We start from the raw sequence: 23,711 nt of genomic DNA on the forward strand, positions 1-23,711 counted from the left end.
ATATTCCACTGTGTGTATATACAGTAAGTCCTCACTTAAAAGGTTGATAGATTTTTGGAAACTGACTTTAAGTGATAGCATACTGTATAATGTATTTATTTTTATTTAAAATTTTTTTTTGTAGAGATAGGGTTTGGCTATGTTGCCCAGGCTGGTCTCAAATTCTCGGGCTCAAGCAATCCTCCCGCCTTATCCTCCCCAAGTGCTGAGATTACAGCCATGTACCACCATGCCCAGCCACATACCATATAATGAAACCAATTTTACCATAGGCTAATTGATATAAACGAGAGTTGGCCAGGCATGGTGGCCCACACCTCCAATCCCAGCACTTTGAGAGGCCAAGGCAGGCGGCTTACTTGAGGCCAGGAGTTCGAGACCAGCCTGGCCAACATAGCGAAACCCTATCTCTACTAAAAATACAAAAATTAGCCGGGCGTGGTGGTGCACGCCTATAATCCCAGCTACTCGGGAGGCTGAGGCACAAGAACAGCTTGAACCTGGGAGGTGGAAGTTGCAGTGAGCTGAGATTGCGTCACTGCACTCCAGCTTGGGCGACAGAGTGAGACCCTGTCTCAAAAAACGATAACAAAAAGCCCTAAGAGTTAAGTTTCTATAGCATACAGTTCGTTGTTTCACTTAAAGTCGGAGTTACCAAGAACCTACTGATGACTCTGAGTGAGGACTCACTGTATTACATTTTGTTATCCATTCATCCATTGATGGACTCTTGGGCTGCTGCCACCTTTTGACTATTTTTAATAACACTGCTATGAATGTCAGTGTAAAAATATCTCTTTGAGATGCTGCTTTCAATTCTTTTGGGTTTGTACCCGTAAGTGGAAATGGTGGATTATATAGTCATTCTATTTTCAATTTTTTGAGGAACCTTCATTCTATTTTCCACAGTGACTGTACCATTTTACATTTCCACCAACTGTGCACACATCATCAGCAACACTTCCTCACCAAGACGTATTATTCTCTTTCATTTTTGATAGTAGGCATCCTAATGGAAGTGAGGTCCTGTTTCCCTGTGGTTTTGATTTGCTTTCCTTAATGACTAGGGCTGTCGAGCATCTTCTCGTGTGCTTTTTGGCCATTTGTATATCTTCTTTAGAGAAATGTCTGTCCAAGTCCTTTGTTCATTTTCTAATTCGGTTGTTTGTAGAAGTTTTATTTTTAATTCTTTTTTTTTTTTTTTTTTTGAGACGGAGTCTCACTCTGTTGCCCAGGCTGGAGTGCAGTGGCGGGATCACGGCTCACTGCAACCTCTAACTCCCAGGTTCAAGCGTTTCTCCTGCCTCAGCCTCCCAAGTAGCTGGGATTACAGGCACGCATCAGCACACCTGGCTAATTTTTGTATTTTTTAATAGAGACAGGGTTTCACTATGTTGGCCAGGCTGGTCTCAAACTCCTGACCTCAAGTGATCTGTCTGCCTTGGCCTCCCAAAGTGCTAGGATTACAGGTGTGAGCCATGGTGCCCGGCCTTTATTTTTTAATTTTTAATTTTTTTTTTTTGAGACAGAGTCTTGCTCTGTCCCCCAGGCTGGAGTGCAGTGGCTCAATCTCAGCCCACTGCAAGCTCCACCTCCCGGGTTCACACCATTCTCCTGCCTCAGCCTCCTGAGTAGCTGGGACCACAGGTGCCTGCCACCACTCCCGGCTAATTTTTTGTATTTTTAGTAGAGATGGGGTTTCACCGTGTTAGCCAGGATGGTCTCAATCTCCTGACCTCGTGATCTACCTGCCTCAGCCTCCCAAAGTGCTGGGATTACAGGCATGAGCCACCATGCCCGGCCTAGTCTCCTTTAATCTTGAACATGCCCACAGCTTTTATTACATTTAATTTCCTCTTTTATGCCATTGAGACTTTTGGAGAATGCAGTCACTCCTCCCACCTTTCATTAAATAGAATTTTCCTTATCTTTGGTACATGTGGTGTTTCCTCATAATTAGATTCAAGCCGTACATTCTGGCCAGAATATCACAGAAGTGATGCTGTGTCTTTCTCAGGGCATCCCATCTGGAAATACATCATGTCCATCTGCCCCCCTATTCATGCTGCTAATTTTGATTATTTGGTCAAGATATTTTCTGATATCATCACTCTGTAGTTAATTTTGTATGGTTACTTTTTATCCCACAATTAATAAGCAAGTGCTGGAGAGACATTTTAAGATTCTGTAAATAGCCTGCTGCACATGAAAAGTTTCCCCCTAGATTGAGCGTCCGCTGATGATTCTTGTGTGATCCAGCATTTACTATGTTGGTTGTAAAACAATGCTTTTCTGACTCCTGTATTCTCTCCACATTCGTAAGTTGGCTCTCAGCATTCTACTATAAAGAAGGACCCTCCTTTCTCCCCAGGAAGGTGTTTTTGTCTTTTTAAATGAAGGAGACCGTGGAAACGGGCCAGATGAATTGTAGCTCCTGGAGCTTAGCAAAGGCTGGGCAAACGCCCACCTGAAGACTATGCAGGCAATCAGGACATGACACAGAGCTGGGAGAGGCCTGCTCTGCGGCTCTGCACTGAACCTCATTCGGCAGATGGAGGTATTTAGGCATTTGAGGGAATCTCAGCTTTGGGAGGCCACTTTGTAAGTGATCTTAAGAGATTAAGTACATCCTTAATTAAAAGAAATGGTAACACCTCCGCCTGCTTGCTGTGAGTTTATTCACTTGAATTCCCCATCTCCCCCAATGGGAAATAACGCAGAATTGCAATTATTTATAAAATCTTAAATTGGCTTCTTTTCTCTAGGAAAATAGCCCTTGATTCAATTAATTCCAATCTAGAAAAGCGCCTAGATATCTGATTGAGGTATTGCTCCCCTTGATTCTTTTACTGTAATCCAATTAAACCAACATTTATGGGCCAACTCCCTGGCCATGGGCACAGCTTTGTTTAGAGAGTTGCAAACCCATTCCCACTTCCCAACTCCCCCAGAAGGTCTTTATTATTTTATTTATTTATTCTTTTGAGATGGAGTCTTGCTCTGTCGCCCAGGCTGGAGTGCAATCTCGGCTCAATGCAACCTCAGCCTCCCGGGCTCAAATGATTCCCATGCCTCAGCTTCCCTAATAGCTGGGATTACAGGCACCTGCCACCATGCCTGGCTAATTTTTTTTTGTATTTTTAGTAGAGACAGGATTTCACCATGTTCACTTAAATTGATCCACCCTCCTGAGTCTCCCAAAGTGCTGGGATGACAGGCATGAGTTGCTGTGCCTAGCCATCCCAGAAGCTCTTTAAAATGTGGTTTTCCAGCACTGACATTTTAGGATTCCCTAATTCTAAGTTAAATTGTCTGCTAAATGTAACTCTTCCCACCCACTTTTTCAACTAGTTTTGTGCTCAGATACTGACATGCATGTAGAAACACATACACACACACCTACGATTCTGCTCGTTGTCTTTGGGAAATTCAGTGGTTTCTAAAGGGGCGTGGCTCAGCTGTGGCCTCTGAAGCACTGTGGTTCCGCTGACATGGGATGATAACTTGGCCACGGCCACATGCAGTAGGGGGATAGTTGTGGCAGTACTAGAAGTGTAGGGGGTACTGGGGCACAGCACCTCATGTGTTTTTACAGACTCTTAAGGTTGGAAGGTGTCTTAAAAGTTATATGGGCAGCACTTCCCTCTCCATCAAGTGATGAATAAAATAAAACTTGGTGAAACATCTCATGTTTCTTAAGCACCTGAGGATTTTTTTTTAATTTAAAAGAACACTGCCAATAATTGGGCTCAATGAGAAGGAACTCTCATTGAATTTTAAGCAACATCTCCTAATATGTTTAAAAATTAAATTGATTTTTTTCTCAGCCCCCTGCACCCTCTGCCTCCCAGGTTCAAGTGATTTTCCTGCCTCAGCCTCCTGAGTAGCGGGGATTACAGGCACGTGCCACCGCACCGCACCCAGCAAATTTTTTGTATTTTTAGTAGAGATGGGGTTTCGCCATGTTGGCCAGGCTGGTCTCGAACTCCTGACCTCAGGTGATCCACCTGCCTTGGCTCCCAAAGTGCTGGGATTTCAGGCGTGAGCCACCGTACCCGGCCAAATCGATTTTTTTGAGTGTGGCATAAGGTTTTCTTAAGGAGAGGCATGTCTCTTTATGGAGGAGACCTAACACCTGCTTCTTTATAAGGCCTTATTGGACCCCTTTTGAAAACAATCAAAAGAAGTTGAAAGATGATTGAGTGTGGCCAGGCTGTGGGACATTCACTCATTCATTCATTCATTCATTCATTCTTCTCTGACATAGAGACTTGAGAGGTGTCAACAGAGGATGCAACATTCTCAGGAGAAGAAAGGCAGATTAGACCTTAAAGTTTTTTCTAGTCCCTGTTCTGGCTGACTTTATCAGCCAAGGGAAGAACAAATCAAGGAAAGCCAGGGCCTGGAGGGGCTGGGCAGAGCCTGCTGCTGTGTCTGCATTGCCCCTAGTCCCAGAAGACTCACTCAACTGCTGGACAAAACCAGAAAGCAGTCTGGCCAGGCCCTTGTCTGGCTTAGAAGAAATCTAGGGTTCTACAGGAAGGCAACAGTGGCTTATGAAAAGAAAGGCAGGAAGTCTTTTGGAAAGTGAAGCTAAGCCTCCTTTGCATTTGTTCCCCCAGAGCTGGGGGAACAGCTCTTCCCCAACACCTTGGTCAGGTCCCCTTGGGGGCTTTCTGCTGCAGGCTGACGGCTGAGAGTCATAGGGGGAAGCGGGTGATGGTGAATGGGGAGGAGGGCACAGAAAAGGCAGGGTCTTAGACTTTGTTTTAATTTTGTGTTTAATTATATAAAACATTAATGTATGCCCAAAGTAGTGCATCCTTGCCTCTCCTCCCCTCCTCGATTACCATTTTTATTTTTTGGATTTATCTTATTACTTTTGAAAAAAATCCAACCTATATCTTCTCTTTATTACAAAAGAGGTAGTGTACTCAAATACCATTTCATTTTGCTTTCTCCATATGACAGCATCCCCTGGAGAAGGGTATAGAGGCTGTCCTTGGCATCTTACTCCACTATGTGGACATACCACAGCTTTTTCAACCACTTCCTATTAGTGGACATTAGGCTATTTCCAGTCCTTAGTGCAAATAATGCTGCAATGAATAAGTACCCTTGAGCATATGTCACACTGTATTTTTGCCAGTGCGTCTTTGTGAACCTTCTCCTTTGGGTGGAGAGAGTTGGTTCTCTTCCCATTTCCTGCCAATGAACTTCAATGAACTTTTCTTTTCTTTTTTTTTTTTTTTTTTTTTGAGACAGAGTCTTGCTCTGTCACCCAGGCTGGAGTGCAGTTGTGCAATCTCGGCCTGCTGCAACCTCTGCCTCCTAGGTTCAAGTGATTCTCCTGCCTCAGCCTCCTGAGTAGCTGGGATTACTGGTGTGCACTACCACACCTGGCTAATTTTTTTATTTTTAGTAGAGGTGGGGTTTCACCATGTTGGTCAGGCTAGTCTCGAACTCCTGACCTCAGGTAATCCACCTGCCTCGGCCTCCCAAAGTGTTGGGATTACAGGCATGAGCCACTGCAACCAGCCCAATGACCTTTTCTATGGCTGTGGATTAGATGTCTGTCCTTCCCTGCATCAAGTCTAGTTTTTGTTCCTCATCCTAGCTGTGTGAATTTCCTATGTTTCATGCCTCCTTTTTTTTTCTCAGCAGGAGGAGTCCTGGCAAAATAAGCATGCAGGGAGTAATGGTAGGTATTTCTAATATACTTTTTACAACTTAGATCACTATGGCAGGGATAGACATATTTGATATATACCAAGGAATTCAAGGTGACTTGGAAGAGAAGCTTTATAAATAATGAATAATTCATTTTTTATTCCAATTCAAGGCAAGACATTGAATGCATGGATTGTACTAGGCTTTCCAATGGCAGTATGGAGAGGGCTGGGTGGTTTCTGCTCTGAATGCCTAGTATAGCAGATTCTAGGGACTGCAGGCAGCTGTTCTCCCTCCACCCTTCAGAATTAGGTCACCCTCTGTGCAGCAGAAACAGGCCCCAGCAGGGCTGAAGCCTTCAGGCCAGTAGTGACAGCAGAATGTGCAGTCTGGGCATGTGTCCTCTATGGAGTGGTTCCAGATGTTGCTTCAGAGGGAGAGAAGAAGCAAGAGGAGGGACTTGAGCATGGTGTGTTTTGTTCCCTGAATCCCTGCCCAGAAACCATAACCTTAGGAAAATATTCCAGAATCTGCCATCAGGTTAAACTGCTTATGAACAAACAGGCTTTGGTGAAGTCTTTCTGTGGTATGTAAAGTTTGTCACAGACCATTCCTCATTTTTTTTTTTTCTGGAAAATTATCCTTCAGAGTCCAAGACACACAGCTTTGCTAGCAATTTGTCTTTTTGCCTAACATGGAGGTTATATGCTGTGATGTTGGTAACATTGACCAGGTAACCATTATTAAGCACTTGTCACATACTAGGCACTGTTCAGAGAGATTCTGGGGATTATATCATTTAATCCTCCATTCACTGGAGGTAGGTAATACTGTTATTCTCACTAATTATGAGGAAACCGAGACCCATGAAATCTAGTGCTTTGCACTGCAGCTAAAAGGCACCGCAGCTAAAAAGAAGTGAAGCTGGTATTTGAACCCAGCAGCCTGATTCCAGAGCTTACTCTCCTAAGGCCAGGCTCTCCCACTGTCTATTTATGTGAGCTCAGGTGACTGCTTCACCCCTCTGAAGATTAAGGCAGTTTCTTTCAGCTTTACAGTTCTGCGGTTCCAACATTTAGACATGACTTCCCGTGGAGCGTTACCTTCTCCCATGGTGAGGAGGAATTTATAGGTGCTCTGAGCCACTGAAGCTTGGATCCCTTTTGCTGTGTTTTCTGGTCTGGGGAATATGGACTTGCTCAGCCTGAGGACTGACCCTTAGCAGTAGTTAATAACTAACTCATGCCCCAGAGACAAGGACACAGTTTGGTGGGTTCTACCACAAACTTCCTGTGAGTGGAAAAAGAAAACTGTTTGATGTTACATTTTCCTGTTAGTGCCACGTGACAAATAACGCATTGCTGACTTTCTCTCCATGATAGAGTCTTTTCCAGAGGAAACAGGGAGTTGGCAGGAACACTTAAAGCAGTGTGATCCTCAGTCGATGCCCAACTGGAACTTTCTGTTTCCCCTCTTTTTTCTTTTCTTTTTCTTTCTTTTTTTTTTTGAGATGAGGCCTCACTCTGTTGCCTAGGCTGGAGTGCAGTGGTGTAATCACAGCTCACTGCAGCCTTGACCTCTCCGACTCAGGTGATCCTCCCACCTCAACGTCCCAGGAAGCTGGGACTACAGGCATGTGTCACCATGCCCAGCTAATTTTTTGTATTTTTTTTCTAGAGATGGGGGGTCTTACTAAGTTGTCCAGGCTGGTCTCGAACTCCTGGGCTCAAGCGATAGGCCCGTCTTGGCCTCCCAAAGTGCTGGGATTACAGGCATGAGCCACCACGTCCAACCTCCCTCTTTTTTCTTCTCTAAGGAAGAGGGTCCACCTAGCCTCTTTATATCCAGTGACATAAATGCTGACTCAACCCAACCATACTTGAGCTGGAACCTTTGAGCTGATCATGGGATCTTAATTAATTCCCCACCCAATCCCTGCCAGCAGCATAGTTTCCAACCCAGACAAAGCAAAAAGGAATGTGAAGACACATCAGTCTCTCCCATCAGGAAGGGCATGGTGGCTGAATTTGTCTCAGGAGGGCCTTGAGAGAAGCATAATTCTCCAGAATTAGAGGCGAAAATTATCAGTGAAGAAATCTAAGTGCTTGGGGAAGATATTTGGAGTCTGAGTACCTCTCTTTCTAGGTAACAGAGCCACAAATGGTGCACCAAGCCTGGTCTCCAGGGGGATGCAAGGAGCATCTGCTAACACTCTAAACTCTGAAACCAGCACAAAGGTCTGGATGGTTTCTTTTTTTCCTTTTTTTGATAAAAAAAATTTTTTTTCCCAAATTTAATCAAAAGGATGATTTCTTTAGGGGCTCTTTCCCTAGGGTCCGGCCTTTGATGATTTTAAGGGCTCTGAGCTGTTTGTTTCCGACTTGTTTCTCCCTCTCTCTGCAATTATCTCTGTTCTTCCCACCTTTTTCTGTATCAATCAGAAGTGATTGATCCCTTTGACTATGGAGGAAATGCTGTTGCACTTTGAGTCATGCATACCCTTTGGGTTATTTCTGGAGAGGGGTAGTTTCTTTTCTTATCCATTGAAGCCACTTATTTTCTGCTTGGATAAAGATGTACCATGATTTCAAGGATGATTTTAGCTGCACAGAGGCTCTGCTAAAGCCAGCTCAGCTAACTTGCAATCACATGCTGTTTACAATAGCCTTAAAAAAAAATTGCTCATATTTTTAAATTTCTACTGTGAATATATATATATTGAATTTTAAAAATTGAATATACAGCCATCTTTATATACATATGACTATATATCAGCCATCTTTATATATATATGAATATATGTGTATATATATACTTTATATATAAGTATACTATATATATACTTGTATATTAACTGTGTGTATATATATATACACACACATATATATATTCATATATATATGAAGATGGCGGTCTCACTATGTTGCCCAGGCTTGTCCTGAACTCTCAGGCTCGAGGAATTCTCCTACCTCAGCCACCCGAGTACCACCATGCCAGCTTGTATATTATTTTTATATTCAGAAATAAAATTACAAAAGAGATTTCCCTTTTATTGAAGGCATCAGATCACTCCAGAAATGAACCATCTGAAAAAAATCTTTGATATTTATGTTGTCTCATGAAATCCTTCTGTATGCTTTCTTCATTCATGTTGCTAATATGAAAATGAAGATGCTTTTGCATAAACCCTGGTTTTGGCAATATTAAAATATATATTCCATTTTCTTAACTGTCATGATTGAGCTTCTCTAGCCAAACCAGGTGAAGTCTGAATTTTAATCAGGATCTGGCATTTCACCTTGGAATTAATTAGCTAATTCCACATTAGGGCCAGGATCTTGAGAACTCTCTGCCTCTGATACTGGGAGTGGCATCCTGAAAGAAAGGAACTGTCTAATCTTTAGTGCAAATGAGATTTATCCTTTGTCCTGGGTTCTAGGACTTTTTTGTTTGTTTGTTTGTTTTTGCGACGGAGTCTCGTGCTGTCACCCAGGCTGGAGTGCAGTGGCACGATCTCGGCTCACTGCAAGCTCCGCCTCCCGGGTTCACGCCATTCTCCTGCCTCAGCCTCTCCGAGTAGCTGGGACTACAGGCGCCCGCCACCACGCCCGGCTAATTTTTTTGTATTTTTAGTAGAGACGGGGTTTCACCGTGGTCTCGATCTCCTGAACTCGTGATCCGCCCGCCTCGGCCTCCCAAAGTGCTGGGATTACAAGCGTGAGCCACAGTGCCCGGCCGGCTCTAGGACTTAAAAAATAATCTTTGAAATTTTATTCAGATCACATTTGTGCAGTAAAAGTGAGTTGCAGAGTGGTCAGAATCCCCAGTTTTTCAATATGTGACTTTAGAAATAATGTGGCATAAATACTCCAAGGGGTTTAGACTAGGGTATAAAGACATGGTTTTGGACAGGCATGGTGGCTCACGCCTGTAATCCCAGCACTTTGGAAGGCTGAGGTGGGCGAATCACTTGAGGTCAGGAGTTCAAGACCAGCCTGGCCAACATGGTGAAACTCTACCTCTACCAAAAATACAAAAATTATCGGCTGGGCGTGATGGCTCACGCCGGTAATCCCAGCACTTTGGGAGGCTGAGGCGGGCGGATCACGAGGTCAAGAGATCGAGACCATCCTGGCCAACATGGTGAAACCCCGTCTCTATTAAAAGTATAAAAATTAGCTGGGCGTGGTGGTGGGCGCCTGTAGTCCCAGCTACTCGGGAGGCCAAGGCAGGAGACTCGCTTGAACCCAGGAGACGGAGGTTGCAGTGAGCTGAGATCACGCCATTGCACTCCAGCCTGGGCAACAGAGCCAGACACCATCTCAAAAAAAAAAAATTATCTAGTGGTGGTGGTGGGCACCTGAGGCAGGTGGATCCCTTGAATCTGGGAGGCAGAGGTTGCAGTGAGCCGAGATCGCATCACTGCACTCCAGCCTGGGCAACAAGAGTGAGACTCCATCTCAAAACAACAACAGCAACAAAAATAACAACAACAACAACAAAAGCATGGTTTAAACAACTGGCATGGGGAGATACATCCTGCTCTTCCTCAAGTGGATCCATTGGAGTGGTTGGTTAGAAACATTTAAGGCCCTAAGATGAGGATTCCTACTAAGTGGCTCTATCTTTTCTTCAAGAGGGCAGCTGTGTACAGGATGAATCGGAACCACAGAGGCCTCTGTGTCATTATCAACAACCACAGCTTTACCTCCCTGAAGAACAGACAAGGAACCCATAAAGATGCTGGTAAGAAAGTCTGGAATAGTTTATCTAATGCAAATTGGGGATCTTAAAATTATTTCTTATTTTCACATTTTCTTTCTGTGACTTTTATCTTCCATATACGTGTAAGGATGATATCATGTTTCTGAGCCTCTTATATATCCCTGGGGCGTCACCAGCCTGCTAAAGAGTGGCAAGAATCTTTGACTATTCACAATTCTGAATAGAGGAGAGCATGTACTGGGGGAGAGCCTGCTGGATTAGCACGAGACAACCTGGGCATGAGCTCTAGCTCCACCACTAACTAGGTGTGTGATCATGGGAGAGTCAAGAGACCTTGGCTTCTTCAACTGTGAAACAGGATGAAACACTGGCCACCGCCGATTCTCAGGACTGTTGTGACAACACTGGGTATTACATGATAGGAGATACATTGTAAGATTTTATGGTTATGAAAATAAAAATAATCCAAAGCTTTAGGCTATTTGCTGTGCAAATTTTGTAACTATTAGCATTGTTTCAGTTTTTTTTTTCTTTGAGACAGAGTCTTGCTCTGTTGCCCAGGCTGGAGTGCAATGGTGCAGTCCCAGCTCACTGCAACCTCTGCCTCCCAGGCTCAAGCCATTTTCGTGCCTCAGCCTCCAGAGTAGCAGGGATTACAGGCGTGAGCCACCACACCTGGCTAATTTTTGTATTTTTAGTAGAGATGGGGTTTTGCCATGTTGGCCAGACTGTTCTCAAACTCCTGACCTCAAGTGATCTGCCTGCCTCGGCCTTCCAAAGTGCTGAGATTATAGGTGTGAGCCACTACACCCGGCCTTGTTTCGGTTCTTCATTTTGTTTTGCATCATTTTATTATTTCCTTTTTCTCTCTGTCTCTTTTTTTGCTTTGTTTTTGTTTTTAAACAGAGATCCTGAGTCATGTGTTCCAGTGGCTTGGGTTCACAGTGCGTATACACAATGATGTGACAAAAGGGGAAATGGAGAAGGTCCTGCAGGAGCAGAAGTGCAATCCAGCCCATGCCGACGGGGACTGCTTCGTGTTCTGTATTCTGACCCATGGGAAATTTGGAGCTGTCTACTCTTCGGATGAGGCCCTCATTCCCATTCGGGAGATCATGTCTCACTTTACAGCCCTGCAGTGCCCTAGACTGGCTGAAAAACCTAAACTCTTTTTCATCCAGGCCTGCCAAGGTGAAGAGATACAGCCTTCCGTATCCATCGAAGCAGATGCTCTGAACCCTGAGCAGGCACCCACTTCCCTGCAGGACAGTATTCCTGCTGAGGCTGACTTCCTACTTGGTCTGGCCACTGTCCCAGGCTATGTATCCTTTCGGCATGTGGAGGAAGGCAGCTGGTATATTCAGTCTCTGTGTAATCATCTGAAGAAATTGGTCCCAAGGTGAGAGCTCTTTTTTTTCTTCCATCTGTAATTAATTAGTTTTATTTATTTTTTTATTTTACTCTCATTCAACACCTTTGGTAAGGGTGAGAGTTCTAAGTTGTTCTATCCATGTACCTGTTCATCCATCTGCCTACTTTCCTGTTTATCTATTTATCCATCTATCCACCCATTCATCCATCCATCCATCTATCCAGCAGCCTTGTATGGAGTACCAGCCTGGACCTGGAAAGGAAGATACAGAGTTAAAAAAAAGACAAAGTCCTTGCCCTCAGGTTGCTTACAAGCTAGAGGGATAGACAAACAAATAGACAGGGAAGGGCATCCCCAGCTGGTAAGTGCACATTGTGAAGTATAGGTGTTATGGGAACATGCAGAATGAGTACCTTGCCCAGATTTGAAGGATCAGAGGAGGCTTCTAGAAATGACAAATAGATGGTAGGTAGAGAATCAGGTGAAAGATGTGCTGGGCAGAGGGAATAGCATGAACAAAAGCATGGGGGCCTTTTACTTGTTCCTTTATTTATCACTCACTCCTATGTCCTGAGCACCTATGTGCTATCTTTGGACTTCTATTTGCCACTGCTCTGACAGCTTCCCTTCTGTCTCTGCCACGTGCTCTCCTCTTGACAGCTTTAGCCATACCTAGAGGCCATGGGCACCTCCATGGAAACGTCTCCAAAGTTGCCATCTCTGGCCCACTCATCTCTGAATTCCTGGGGGCAGAGACCCTGTTTCATTCAACTTTATATCCTCAGCCCCTGACCTGATATATTGTGAGCTTGTTAAACATTTGCTGGGCCAATGAATGACTTGCTTGAGCCTGTCTTATTAACATCCCGCTAGATATCCTACCTCTGTTTAGCCCTTGGACCTCACATTCAGCATGCATGTTTCTGAGCTCATCTTCCCAGCTCTCTCCAGGAGCTCCTATTCCTGAATTTCCATTTGAAGGAATGGCCATAGTGCTCTTCTGGGAATTCAGGATTGGAGCCTTGAGTCAACTTTGCTTTTCTCTCTTCTTTACCAGCCCCTCCATCCTCATCACAGACATCAGAGGCTAATGTCTATGGCTTCAGGAACAAGGCAATATTTATTGAGAGCATACTATGTGCTTACTGTACTGGGTACCGAACTGGGGGCTGGGGGTGCAACTGTGTACAAGAGAGACAAAATCTGCTCTCCAGGGAGCTAAAAGTCCAGTGAAGGAAGGACAGATAATAAAAATATAAGTGAATATTTAAATTATTATTATTTTAAAAATTCAACAGTATTAAAAGGAGACAGTATACATGCATGATTAAGCAATGTCTGGTTTTTTTTTGGTACTCCAGAAATTTCTGTTATTTTTAATCGATACTTCATAACTACATATTTCAGGGTTATAATTTGATGTTTCAATACATATATGTGTTGTATAATGATCAAATCAGGCTAGTTAGTGTATCCATCACCTCATGCATTTATCATTTCTTTGTGGTGAGAACCTCTAAGAGCCTCTCTTGTAGCTATTTTGTAATATACAACACCTTACTGACTGATCGATTGATTTAAATATGGGATCTCACCATGTTGCCCAGGCTGGCCTTGAATTCCTAGGCTCAAGCAATCTTCCTGCCTTAGCCTTGTAAGTAGCTAGGATTATATGCTCAAACCACAGTCCTCAGCTCAGAATGCCTTACTGTTAACCATAGTCACCCCACTGTGCAATAGAACGCCAGAGATTATTTCTCCTATCTAATTGTAACTTTGTATCCATTGACTAACCTCTCATCTTCCCTTCCCTCCTTCCCTCTCTCATCTCCGTAATTGCTGTTCTAATCACTGCTTCTATGATATCAACTTTTTAAACAAAGATTCCACATGTGTGAGAACATGCAGATTTTTTCTGTGTCTTGCTTATTTCACTTAACATGGTGTTCTCTGGGCTCATTCATGTTGTCAGACATGTCAGGATTTTCTTTTTTTATGGCTGAATGGTATTCTGTCACGTATAAATATCACATTTTCTTTATCCATATATCCATTTTTGGACGCTTAGGTTGATTCCATATCTTGGCTATTGTAAATAATGCTGCAGTAAACTGGGAGTGCAGATATCTCTTTGACATATTGATTGCATTTTCTTTTTCTATATACTTAGTATGGGGATTGCTGGGTCATATAGTATTTTTATTTTTAATTTTATGAGGAACTGGCATACTATTTTCCATAATGGCTGTACTAATTTACAATACCACCAACAGTGTGTAAGTGTTCCCTTTTCTCCAGATCCTTGCCAACATGTGTTTTCTTTTGTTTCTTTGATAATAGCCGTTCTAACTCGAGTGAAGTGGCATCTCACTGTGGGTTTTTTTTTTTTTTTTTAGACAACATCTCGCTCTGTCAGGCTGGAGTGCAGTGGCGCAATCTCAGCTCACTGCAGACTCTGCCTCCTAGGTTCAAGAAATTCTTCTGCCTCAGTCTCCCAAGTAGCTGGGATTACAGTCATGTGCCACCACGCCTGGCTAATTTTTGTATTTTTAGTAGAGACAGGGTTTTACCATGTTGGCCAGGCTGGTCTGGAACTCCTGATCTCAAGTGATCCGCCCGCCTCAGCCTCCCAAAGTGCTGGTATTACGGGCGTGAGCTACAGTGCCCAGCTGTCACTGTGGTTTTGATTTGCATTTCCGTGATGATTAGTGATGTTGAGGGGTGGAAGCGGATAAGTAGGAAAACTCCCACCACAACTGTAGGGCTAGAGTGAAGTAGGGCTGAGATTGGGGCTGGGCCTTCCATGGCACAGGAAGTCAGGGGCGGAGGCCAAATTGGGCTGATTTTCCTGCTGCTGCTAAGAGAAAACCAATTAATGAAGAAGGTTGGGGGTAGGGTTAAGGATAAGTATTTGTTGAGGCTCTCATGTATTGGGTGATGAGAGGAATCATGCTATAGCTAAAATAAAGCGAATGTCACCAATGCGTTTGTAGAGAATTGCTTGGAGGGCTGACGTGTTAACATCTGCTTGGCCATGTCATCAGCCAATTAGTAGAAAAGATATAATTCCTACATCCTCTCATCTGATAAAAAGTTGGAAAAGGTTGTTGGCGGTAACCAGAATTAATATTGTGGTAAGGAAAATAAGTAGGTATTTGAAAAACTGATTAATGTTCAGATCTGCCTTTATATATCATATTGAGAATTCTATAATAGATCAAGTGATAAATAGTGCTACTGGAATAAACATTATGGAGAAGTAGTCTAGTTTGAAGCTTAATGAGAGTTTTAGGGTTTGGATTGTTATTCAATATCAGTTTGAGATGATGGTTTCTTGGTCTGTACATATAGATGTTGTTGTGGGAATGAGGCTAATGGTGAAAGTGCATGCGATAGCTATTTTTACATAGTATGGATATGAGTTCTTTTTGTGAGGGTTGATAAAGGTAATAATAATTGGTAAGGTTAAGGAGATTAAGGTTATTATAGTAGTGGAAAAATACATGATTATTACTTTTATTTGGAGTTGCACCAATATTTTTGGTTCCTAAGACCAATGGATAACTCTCATCCTCTAAAAGTTGAGAAAACTATGTTGTTAGGCGTGGAGGCATGAGTTAGCAGTTCTTGGAAACTTTATCGGTAAATAAGTTGCGGACTTCTATTATTAGACCCACAATCTAACGTTTTGATTAAACTATATTTACAAGGTATAAGTCCTATAATAATTTTAGTATTTAGAGATAGTAGGAGAATTGGTGAAAGGTGTATAAGTATTAGTATGTTTTCTTGTGTAAAGGAAGGTTTAATGCTGTTAATATAGTATGTTAGTGTTCCTTGTTGTGTTGTGACAAGTATATAGAGGGAATAAAGGGCTGTGATTAATATATTAAGTCCTATAAGCATGATGTTAGTGTTTGATCAGGAGAATGAAGCCATTGTTACAAGGAGTTCTCCTACTAGATTAATAGTGGGGGGTAGGGCAAGGTTGGTGAGTTTGCTGTAAGTCATCAAAAGGTTACTAATGGAAGTAATGTTTGACGTCCTCGAGAGAGTAATATGATTCAGCTGTGGATTCACTTGTAGTTTGAATTTGCTAGGCAGAATAGTAGGGAAGAAGTAAGTCCATGAGGAATTATGAGGATAATTGCACCGGTAAAACTTCAGGGGGTTTGAATGAGGATAGCCACAATAACAAGTACCATGCGGCTTAAGGAGGAATACGCAATAAGTGACTTTAGATCAGTTTGTCGTAGACAGATGGAGCTTGTCATAATATGCCTCATAAGGATAATATCAGGAAAGGATAGGCTATATGTTCTGTCAGAGGGCTGAGGATGAGGGTAAGTCGCATTATGCGTATCCGCCCAATTTTAGGAGCACTGCTGCAAGTACTATTGAGCCAGCAATAGGGGCTTATACATGGGCTTTGGGAAGTCATAGGTGAAGTCGGTATAGGGGTATTTTTACTATGAAGGCCATTAGACATGCCAATCATATGAGATTGTTGGATCAGAAGATTGGCAGTTCTTGATATTAAATGTTATTATTATCATGCTTAGTGAGCCTAGGATATTTTGGGCATAAATAAATGTAATAAGTAGGGGAAGGGATCCCACTAGTGTGTAAAATAAGAGATATGTACCTGCATTGAGGTGTTCTGGTTGGTTACCCCATCGGGTGATAATAATTAAGATAGGGGTAGGGGGTGGAGCCAAGATGGCCGAATAGGAACAGCTCCGGTCTCCAGCTCCCAGCCCCAGCGACACAGAAGACGGGTGATTTCTGCATTTCTGCCTGAGGTACTGGTTTCATCTCACTAGAGGGAGTGCCTAACAGTGGGTGCAGGACAGTCGGTGAAGCGCACTGTGCGCGAGCCGAAGCAGGGCGAGGCATTGACTCACTCGGGAAGCGCAAGGGGTCAGGGAGTTCCCTTTCCTAGTCAAAGAAAGGGGAAGCAGACGGCACCTGGAATATCGGGTCAGTCCCACCCTAACTGCGCTTTTCCAACGGGCCTGGAAAACGGCACACTAGGAGATTGTGTCCCGCACCTGGCTCGGAGGGTCCTATGCCCACGGAGTCTCGCTAATTGCTAGCACAGCAGTCTGAGATCAAGCTGCGAGGCGGCAGCGAGGCTGGGGGAGGGGCGCCCGCCATTGCCCAGGCTTGCTTAGGTAAACAAAGCAGCCAGGAAGCTCGAACTGGGTGGAGCCCACCACAGCTCAAGGAGGCCTCCCTGCCTCTGTAGGCTCCACCTCTGGGGGCAGGGCACAGACAAACAAAAACTCTGCAAGAACTTCCACAGACTTAAATGTCCCTGTCTGACTGACAGCTTTGAAGAGAGTAGTGGTTCTCCCAGCACGCAGCTGGAGATCTGAGAACAGTCAGACTGCCTCCTAAAGTGGGTCCCTCACCCCTGAGCAGCCTAACTGGGAGGCACCCCCCAGTAGGGACAGACTGACACCTCATTCAACCCGGTACTTCTCTGAGACAAAACTTTCAGAGGAACTATCAGACAGCTGAATTTGTGGTCTCACGAAAATCTGCTGTTCTGCAGCCACCGCTGCTGACACCCAGCCAAACAGGGTCTGGAGTGCACCTCTAGTAAACTCCAACAGACCTGCAGCTGAGGGTCCTGTCTGGTAGAAGGAAAACTAACAAACAGAAAGGACATCCACACCAAAAACCCATCTGTACATCACCATCATCAAAGACAAAAAGTAGATAAAACCACAAAGATGGGGAAAAAACAGACCAAAAAAACTGGAAACTCTAAAAAACAGAGCACCTCTCCTCCTCCAAAGGAACGCAGTTCCTCACCAGCAACGGAACAAAGCTGGATGGAGGATGACTTTGATGAGTTGAGAGAAGAAGGCTTCAGACGATCAAACTACTCTGAGCTACGAGAGGAAATTCAAAACAACAGCAAAGAAGTTAAAAACTTTGAAAAAAAATTAGAAGAATGGATAACTAGAATAACCAATGGAGAGAAGGGCTTCAAGGAGCCGATGGAGCTGAAAGCCAAGTTTCGAGAACTACGCGAAGATTGCAGAAGCCTCAGTAGCAGATGCGATCAACTGGAAGAAAGGGTATCGCTGATGGAAGATGAAATGAATGAAATGAAAAGAGAAGGGAAGTTTAGAGAAAAAGGATAAAAAGAAATGAACAAAGCCTCCAAGAAATTTGGGACTATGTGAAAAGACCAAACCTACGTCTGATTGGTGTACCTGAAAATGATGGGGAGAATGGAACCAAGTTGGAAAACACTCTGCAAGATATTATCCAGGAGAACTTCCCCAATCTAGCAAGGCAGGCCAGCATTCAGATTCAGGAAATACAGAGAACGCCACAAAGATACTCCTCGAGAAGGGCAACTCCAAGACACATTATTGTCAGATTCACCAAAGTTGAAATGAAAGAAAAAATGTTAAGGGCAGCCAGAGAGAAAGGTCGGGTTACCCACAAAGGGAAGCCCATCAGACTAACAGCTGATCTCTCAGCAGAAACTCTACAAGCCAGAAGAGAGTGGGGGCCGATATTCAACATTCTTAAAGAAAAGAATTTTCAACCCAGAATCTCCTATCCCGCCAAACTAAGCTTCATAAGTGAAGGAGAAATAAAACACTTTACAGACAAGCAAACGCTGAGTGATTTTGTCACCACCAGGCCTGCCCTAAAAGAGCTCCTGAAGGAAGCACTAAACATGGAAAGGAACAACCGGTACCAGCCACTGCAAAAACATGCCAAATTGTAAAGACCATCGAGACTAGGAAGAAACTATAGCAACTAACGAGCAAAATAACCAACTAACATCATAATGACAGGATCAGATTCACACATAACAATATTAACGTTAAATGTAAATGGGCTAAATGCTCCATTCAAAAGACACAGACTGGCAAACTGGATAAGGAGTCAGGACCCATCAGTGTGCTGTATTCAGGAAACCCATCTCACATGCAGAGACACACATAGACTCAAAATAAAGGGATGGAGGAAGATCTATCAAGCAACTGGAAAACAAAAAAAGGCAGGGGTTGCAATCCTAGTCTCTGATAAAATAGACTTTAAACCAACAAAGATCAAAAGAGACAAAGAAGGCCATTACATAATGGTAAAGGGATCAATTCATCAAGAAGAGCTAACTATCCTAAATATATATGCACCCAACACAGGAGCACCCAGATTCATAAAGCAAGTCCTGAGTGACCTACTAAGGGACTTAAACTCCCACACAATAATAATGGGAGATTTTAACACCCCACTGTCAGCATTAGACAGATCAACGAGACAGAAAGTTAACAAGGATATCCAGGAATTGAACTCAGCTCTACATAAAGTGGACCTAATAGACATCTACAGAACTCTCCACCCCAAGTCAACAGAATATACATTTTTTTCAGCACCACACCACACCTATTCCAAAATTGACCACATAGTTGGAAGTAAAGCTCTCCTCAGCAAATGTAAAAGAACAGAAATTATAACAAACTGTCTCTCAGACCACAGTGCAATCAAACTAGAACTCAGGATTAAGAAACTCACTCAAAACCGCTCTACTACATGGAAACTGAACAACCTGCTCCTGAATGACTATTGGGTACATAATGAAATGAAGGCAGAAATAAAGATGTTCTTTGAAACCAACGAGAACAAAGACACAACATACCAGAATCTCTGGGACACATTCAAAGCAGTGTGTAGAGGGAAATTTATAGCACTAAATGCCCACAAGAGAAAGCAGGAAAGATCCAAAATTGACTCCCTAACATCACAATTAAAAGAACTAGAAAAGCAAGAGCAAACACATTCAAAAGCTAGCAGAAGGCTAGAAATAACTAAAATCAGAGCAGAACTGAAGGAAATAGAGACACAAAAAACCCTTCAAAAAATTAATGAATCCAGGAGCTGGTTTTTTGAAAAGATCAACAAAATTGATGGACCGCTAGCAAGACTAATAAAGAAGAAAAGAGAGAAGAATCAAATAGATGCAATAAAAAACGAAAAAGGGGATATCACCACCGATCCCACAGAAATACAATCTACCATCAGAGAATACTACAAACACCTCTATGCAAATAAACTAGAAAATCTAGAAGAAATGGATAAATTCCTCGACAAATACACCCTCCCAAGACTAAACCAGGAAGAAATTGAATCTCTGAATAGACCAATAACAGGTTCTGAAATTGTGGCAATAATCAATAGCTTACCAACCAAAAAGAGTCCAGGACCTGATGGATTCACAGCCGAATTCTACCAGAGGTACAAGGAGGAACTGGTACCATTCCTTCTGAAACTATTCCAATCGATAGAAAAAGAGGGAATCCTCCCTAACACATTTTATGAAGCCAGCATCGTCCTGATACCAAAACCTGGCAGAGACATAACCAAAAAAGAGAATTTCAGACCAATATCCTTGATGAACATTGATGCAAAAATCCTCAATAAAATACTGGCAAACCGAATCCAGCAGCACATCAAAAAGCTTATCCACCATGATCAAGTGGGCTTCATCCCTGGGATGCAAGGCTGGTTCAACATACGCAAATCAATAAATGTAATCCAACATATAAACAGAACCAAAGACAAAAACCACATGATTATCTCAATAGATGCAGAAAAGGCCTTTGACAAAATTCAACAACCCTTCATGCTAAAAACTCTCAATAAATTAGGTATTGATGGGACGTATCTCAAAATAATAAGAGCTATCTACGACAAACCCACAGCCAATATCATACTGAATGGGCAAAAACTGGAAGCATTCCCTCTGAAAACTGGCACAAGACAGGGATGCCCTCTCTCACCGCTCCTGTTCAACATAGTGCTGGAAGTTCTGGCCAGAGCAATCAGGCAGGAGAAGGAAATAAAAGGTATTCAATTAGGAAAAGAGGAAGTCAAATTGTCCCTGTTTGCAGATGACATGATTGTATATCTAGAAAACCCCACTGTCTCAGCCCAAAATCTCCTTAAGCTGATTAGCAACTTCAGCGAAGTCTCAGGATACAAAATTAATGTACAAAAATCACAAGCATTCTTGTACACCAATAACAGACAAACAGAGAGCCAAATCATGAGTGAACTCCCATTCACAATTGCTTCAAAGAGAAGAAAATACCTAGGAATCCAACTTATGAGGGATGTGAAGGACCTCTTCAAGGAGAACTACAAACCACTGCTCAATGAAATAAAAGAGGATACAAACAAATGGAAGAACATTCCATGCTCTTGGGTTGGAAGAATCAATATCGTGAAAATGGCCATACTGCCCAAGGTAATTTATAGATTCAATGCCATCCCCATCAAGCTACCAATGACTTTCTTCACAGAATTGGAAAAAACTACTTTAAAGTTCATATGGAACCAAAAAAGAGCCCGCATCGCCAAGTCAATCCTAAGCCAAAAGAACAAAGCTGGAGGCATCACGCTACCTGACTTTAAACTATACTACAAGGCTACAGTAACCAAAACAGCATGGTACTGGTACCACAACAGAGACATAGATCAATGGAACAGAACAGAGCCCTCAGAAATGATGCCGCATGTCTACAACTATCTGATCTTTGACAAACCTGACAAAAACAAGAAATGGGGAAAGGATTCCCTATTTAATAAATGGTGCTGGGAAAACTGGCTAGCCATATGTAGAAAGCTGCAACTGGATCCCTTCCTTACACCTTATACAAAAATTAATTCAAGATGGATTAAAGACTTATATGTTAGACCTAAAACCATTAAAATCCTACAAGAAAACCTAGGCAATACCATTCAGGACATAGGCGTGGGCAAGGACTTCATGTCTAAAACACCAAAAGCAATGGCAACAAAAGCCAAAATCGACAAATGGGATCTCATTAAACTAAAGAGCTTCTGCACAGCAAAAGAAACTATCATCAGAATGAACAGGCAACCTACAGAATGGGAGAAAATTTTTGCAACCTACTCATCTGACAAAGGGCTAATATCCAGAATCTATAATGAACTCAAACAAATTTACAAGAAAAAAACAAACAACCCCATCAAAAAGTGGGCAGAGGACATGAACAGACACTTCTCAAAAGAAGACATTTATGCAGCCAGAAAACACATGAAGAAATGCTCATCATCACTGGCCATCAGAGAAATGCAAATCAAAACCACAGTGAGATACCATCTCACACCAGTTAGAATGGCCATCATTAAAAAATCAGGAAACAACAGGTGCTGGAGAGGATGTGGAGAAATAGGAACACTTTTACACTGTTGGTGGGACTGTAAACTAGTTCAACCATTGTGGAAGTCAGTGTGGCGATTCCTCAGGGATCTCGAACTAGAAATACCATTTGACCCAGCCATCCCATTACTGGGTATATACCCAAAGGACTATAAATCATGCTGCTATAAAGACACATGCACACGTATGTTTATTGCGGCACTATTCACAATAGCAAAGAGTTGGAACCAACCCAAATGTCCAACAACGATAGACTGGATTAAGAAAATGTGGCACATATACACCATGGAATACTATGCAGCCATAAAAAATGATGAGTTCGTGTCCTTTGTAGGGACATGGATGAAACTGGAAAACATCATTCTCAGTAAACTATCGCAAGGACAAAAAACCAAACACCGCATGTTCTCACTCATAGGTGGGAATTGAACAATGAGAACTCATGGACACAGGAAGGTGAACATCACACTCCGGGGACTGTTGTGGGGTGGGGGGAGGGGGGAGGGACAGCATTAGGAGATATACCTAATGCTAAATGACAAGTTAATGGGTGCAGCAAACCAACACGGCACATGGATACATATGTAACAAACCTGCACATTGTGCACATGTACCCTAAAACCCTAAAGTATAATAAAAAAAAAATATATATATATATATATATATATATATAAACTGGTACTGCACCAGTCTTTACTGAACCTCAAAAAAAAAAAAAAAAAAAAAAAAAAAAGATAGGGGTAGGTGTCGCTTCAAAGAGAATATAAAATATAATTAGTTCTGTGGCTGTAAATGCTATGATTAGAAAAATTTGTAGGGAAATCAATATGGAAATACAGAGTTTTTTCCATAGGGGTGATTCATTGGAGAGGTGGTACTGGCTTGCTATAGTTATAAGGGGTGGTAATCAGGCTGTTAAGATTAGAAAGGGTGATGTTAGTGGATCAGAGGAGAAAGTTAATGAGAAGTTGAATAGATTGTCGTTGAATTGGTTAAAGAATAGTAGGGCAATGAAGCTGATGATTAGGCTGTGGGTAGCCATATTGATTCAAATTATATAAGTTTTAGAGAGTCATGTTATTGGTAGTAGTATAATTGTAGGAATAGTTATTTTTAGCATTGAAGTAAATTTAGGTTATGTACGTAGTCTAAGCCATATGTGTTGGAAATTGAAACTAGTAAAGCAAGGCCTACCGTGGCTTCGCAGGCAGCAAATACTGGTAGAGTAATGGATATTATATTGGCTAGGGTGAAGTGTATATTTAAAGCTATAAGGGTATTTATGATGAATAATGATAATATTATTCCTTCTAGGCATAGGAGGGATGATATTAGTTGGGACTGATAGATTAATACCCCCAGAAATGATATGATAAATGCTAATATGATACTTATGTAAATAGAGGGCATTTGGTATGTTCTATTGTAATCTAATGAAATCATTTATTTTGGCTTAAACTACTTATTTTTTTCTTATACCTGTGGACCATTTGTATGTCTTCTTTTGAGAAATGTCTATTAAAGTCTTTTGCCCATTTTTAAATGGGGTTATTTGTTCTTTTGCTGTTGAGTTATTTAAGTTCCTTATGTATTCTAGATATTAACTCCTTGTGAGATGTATAATTTGCAAATATTTTTTGCTATTTTGTAGATTGTCTCTTCACTCTGTTTTTTTTTTTTTTTTTGCCGTGCGAAAGGGTTTTAATTTGATGTAATCTCATTTGTCTA

General features: G+C 42.3%; 1 protein-coding gene across 7 annotated transcripts in view; it reads left to right on the forward strand.

The window, feature by feature from the left end:
• CASP10 (caspase 10) overlaps window positions 1-23,711 on the forward strand; it is a 51,894-nt gene that overhangs the window by 13,872 nt on the left and 14,311 nt on the right. Inside the window, exons 6-9 of one of the 7 annotated variants that reach the window (XM_012499457.2) lie at window positions 5,662-5,701; window positions 7,816-7,907; window positions 10,308-10,416; window positions 11,302-11,794. In XM_012499457.2, coding sequence (XP_012354911.1) covers window positions 5,662-5,701; window positions 7,816-7,907; window positions 10,308-10,416; window positions 11,302-11,794 — 734 coding nt within the window. Of the gene's footprint in view, window positions 1-5,661; window positions 5,702-7,815; window positions 7,908-10,307; window positions 10,417-10,522; window positions 10,598-11,301; window positions 11,795-23,711 lie in introns of those variants that run through there. The other 6 variants (XM_030803585.1, XM_030803587.1, XM_030803589.1 and 3 more) reach the window with 6 other exon arrangements.

Source organism: Nomascus leucogenys, chromosome 22a (assembly GCF_006542625.1).
Source record: "Nomascus leucogenys isolate Asia chromosome 22a, Asia_NLE_v1, whole genome shotgun sequence".
NCBI lineage: Eukaryota > Metazoa > Chordata > Mammalia > Primates > Hylobatidae > Nomascus > Nomascus leucogenys.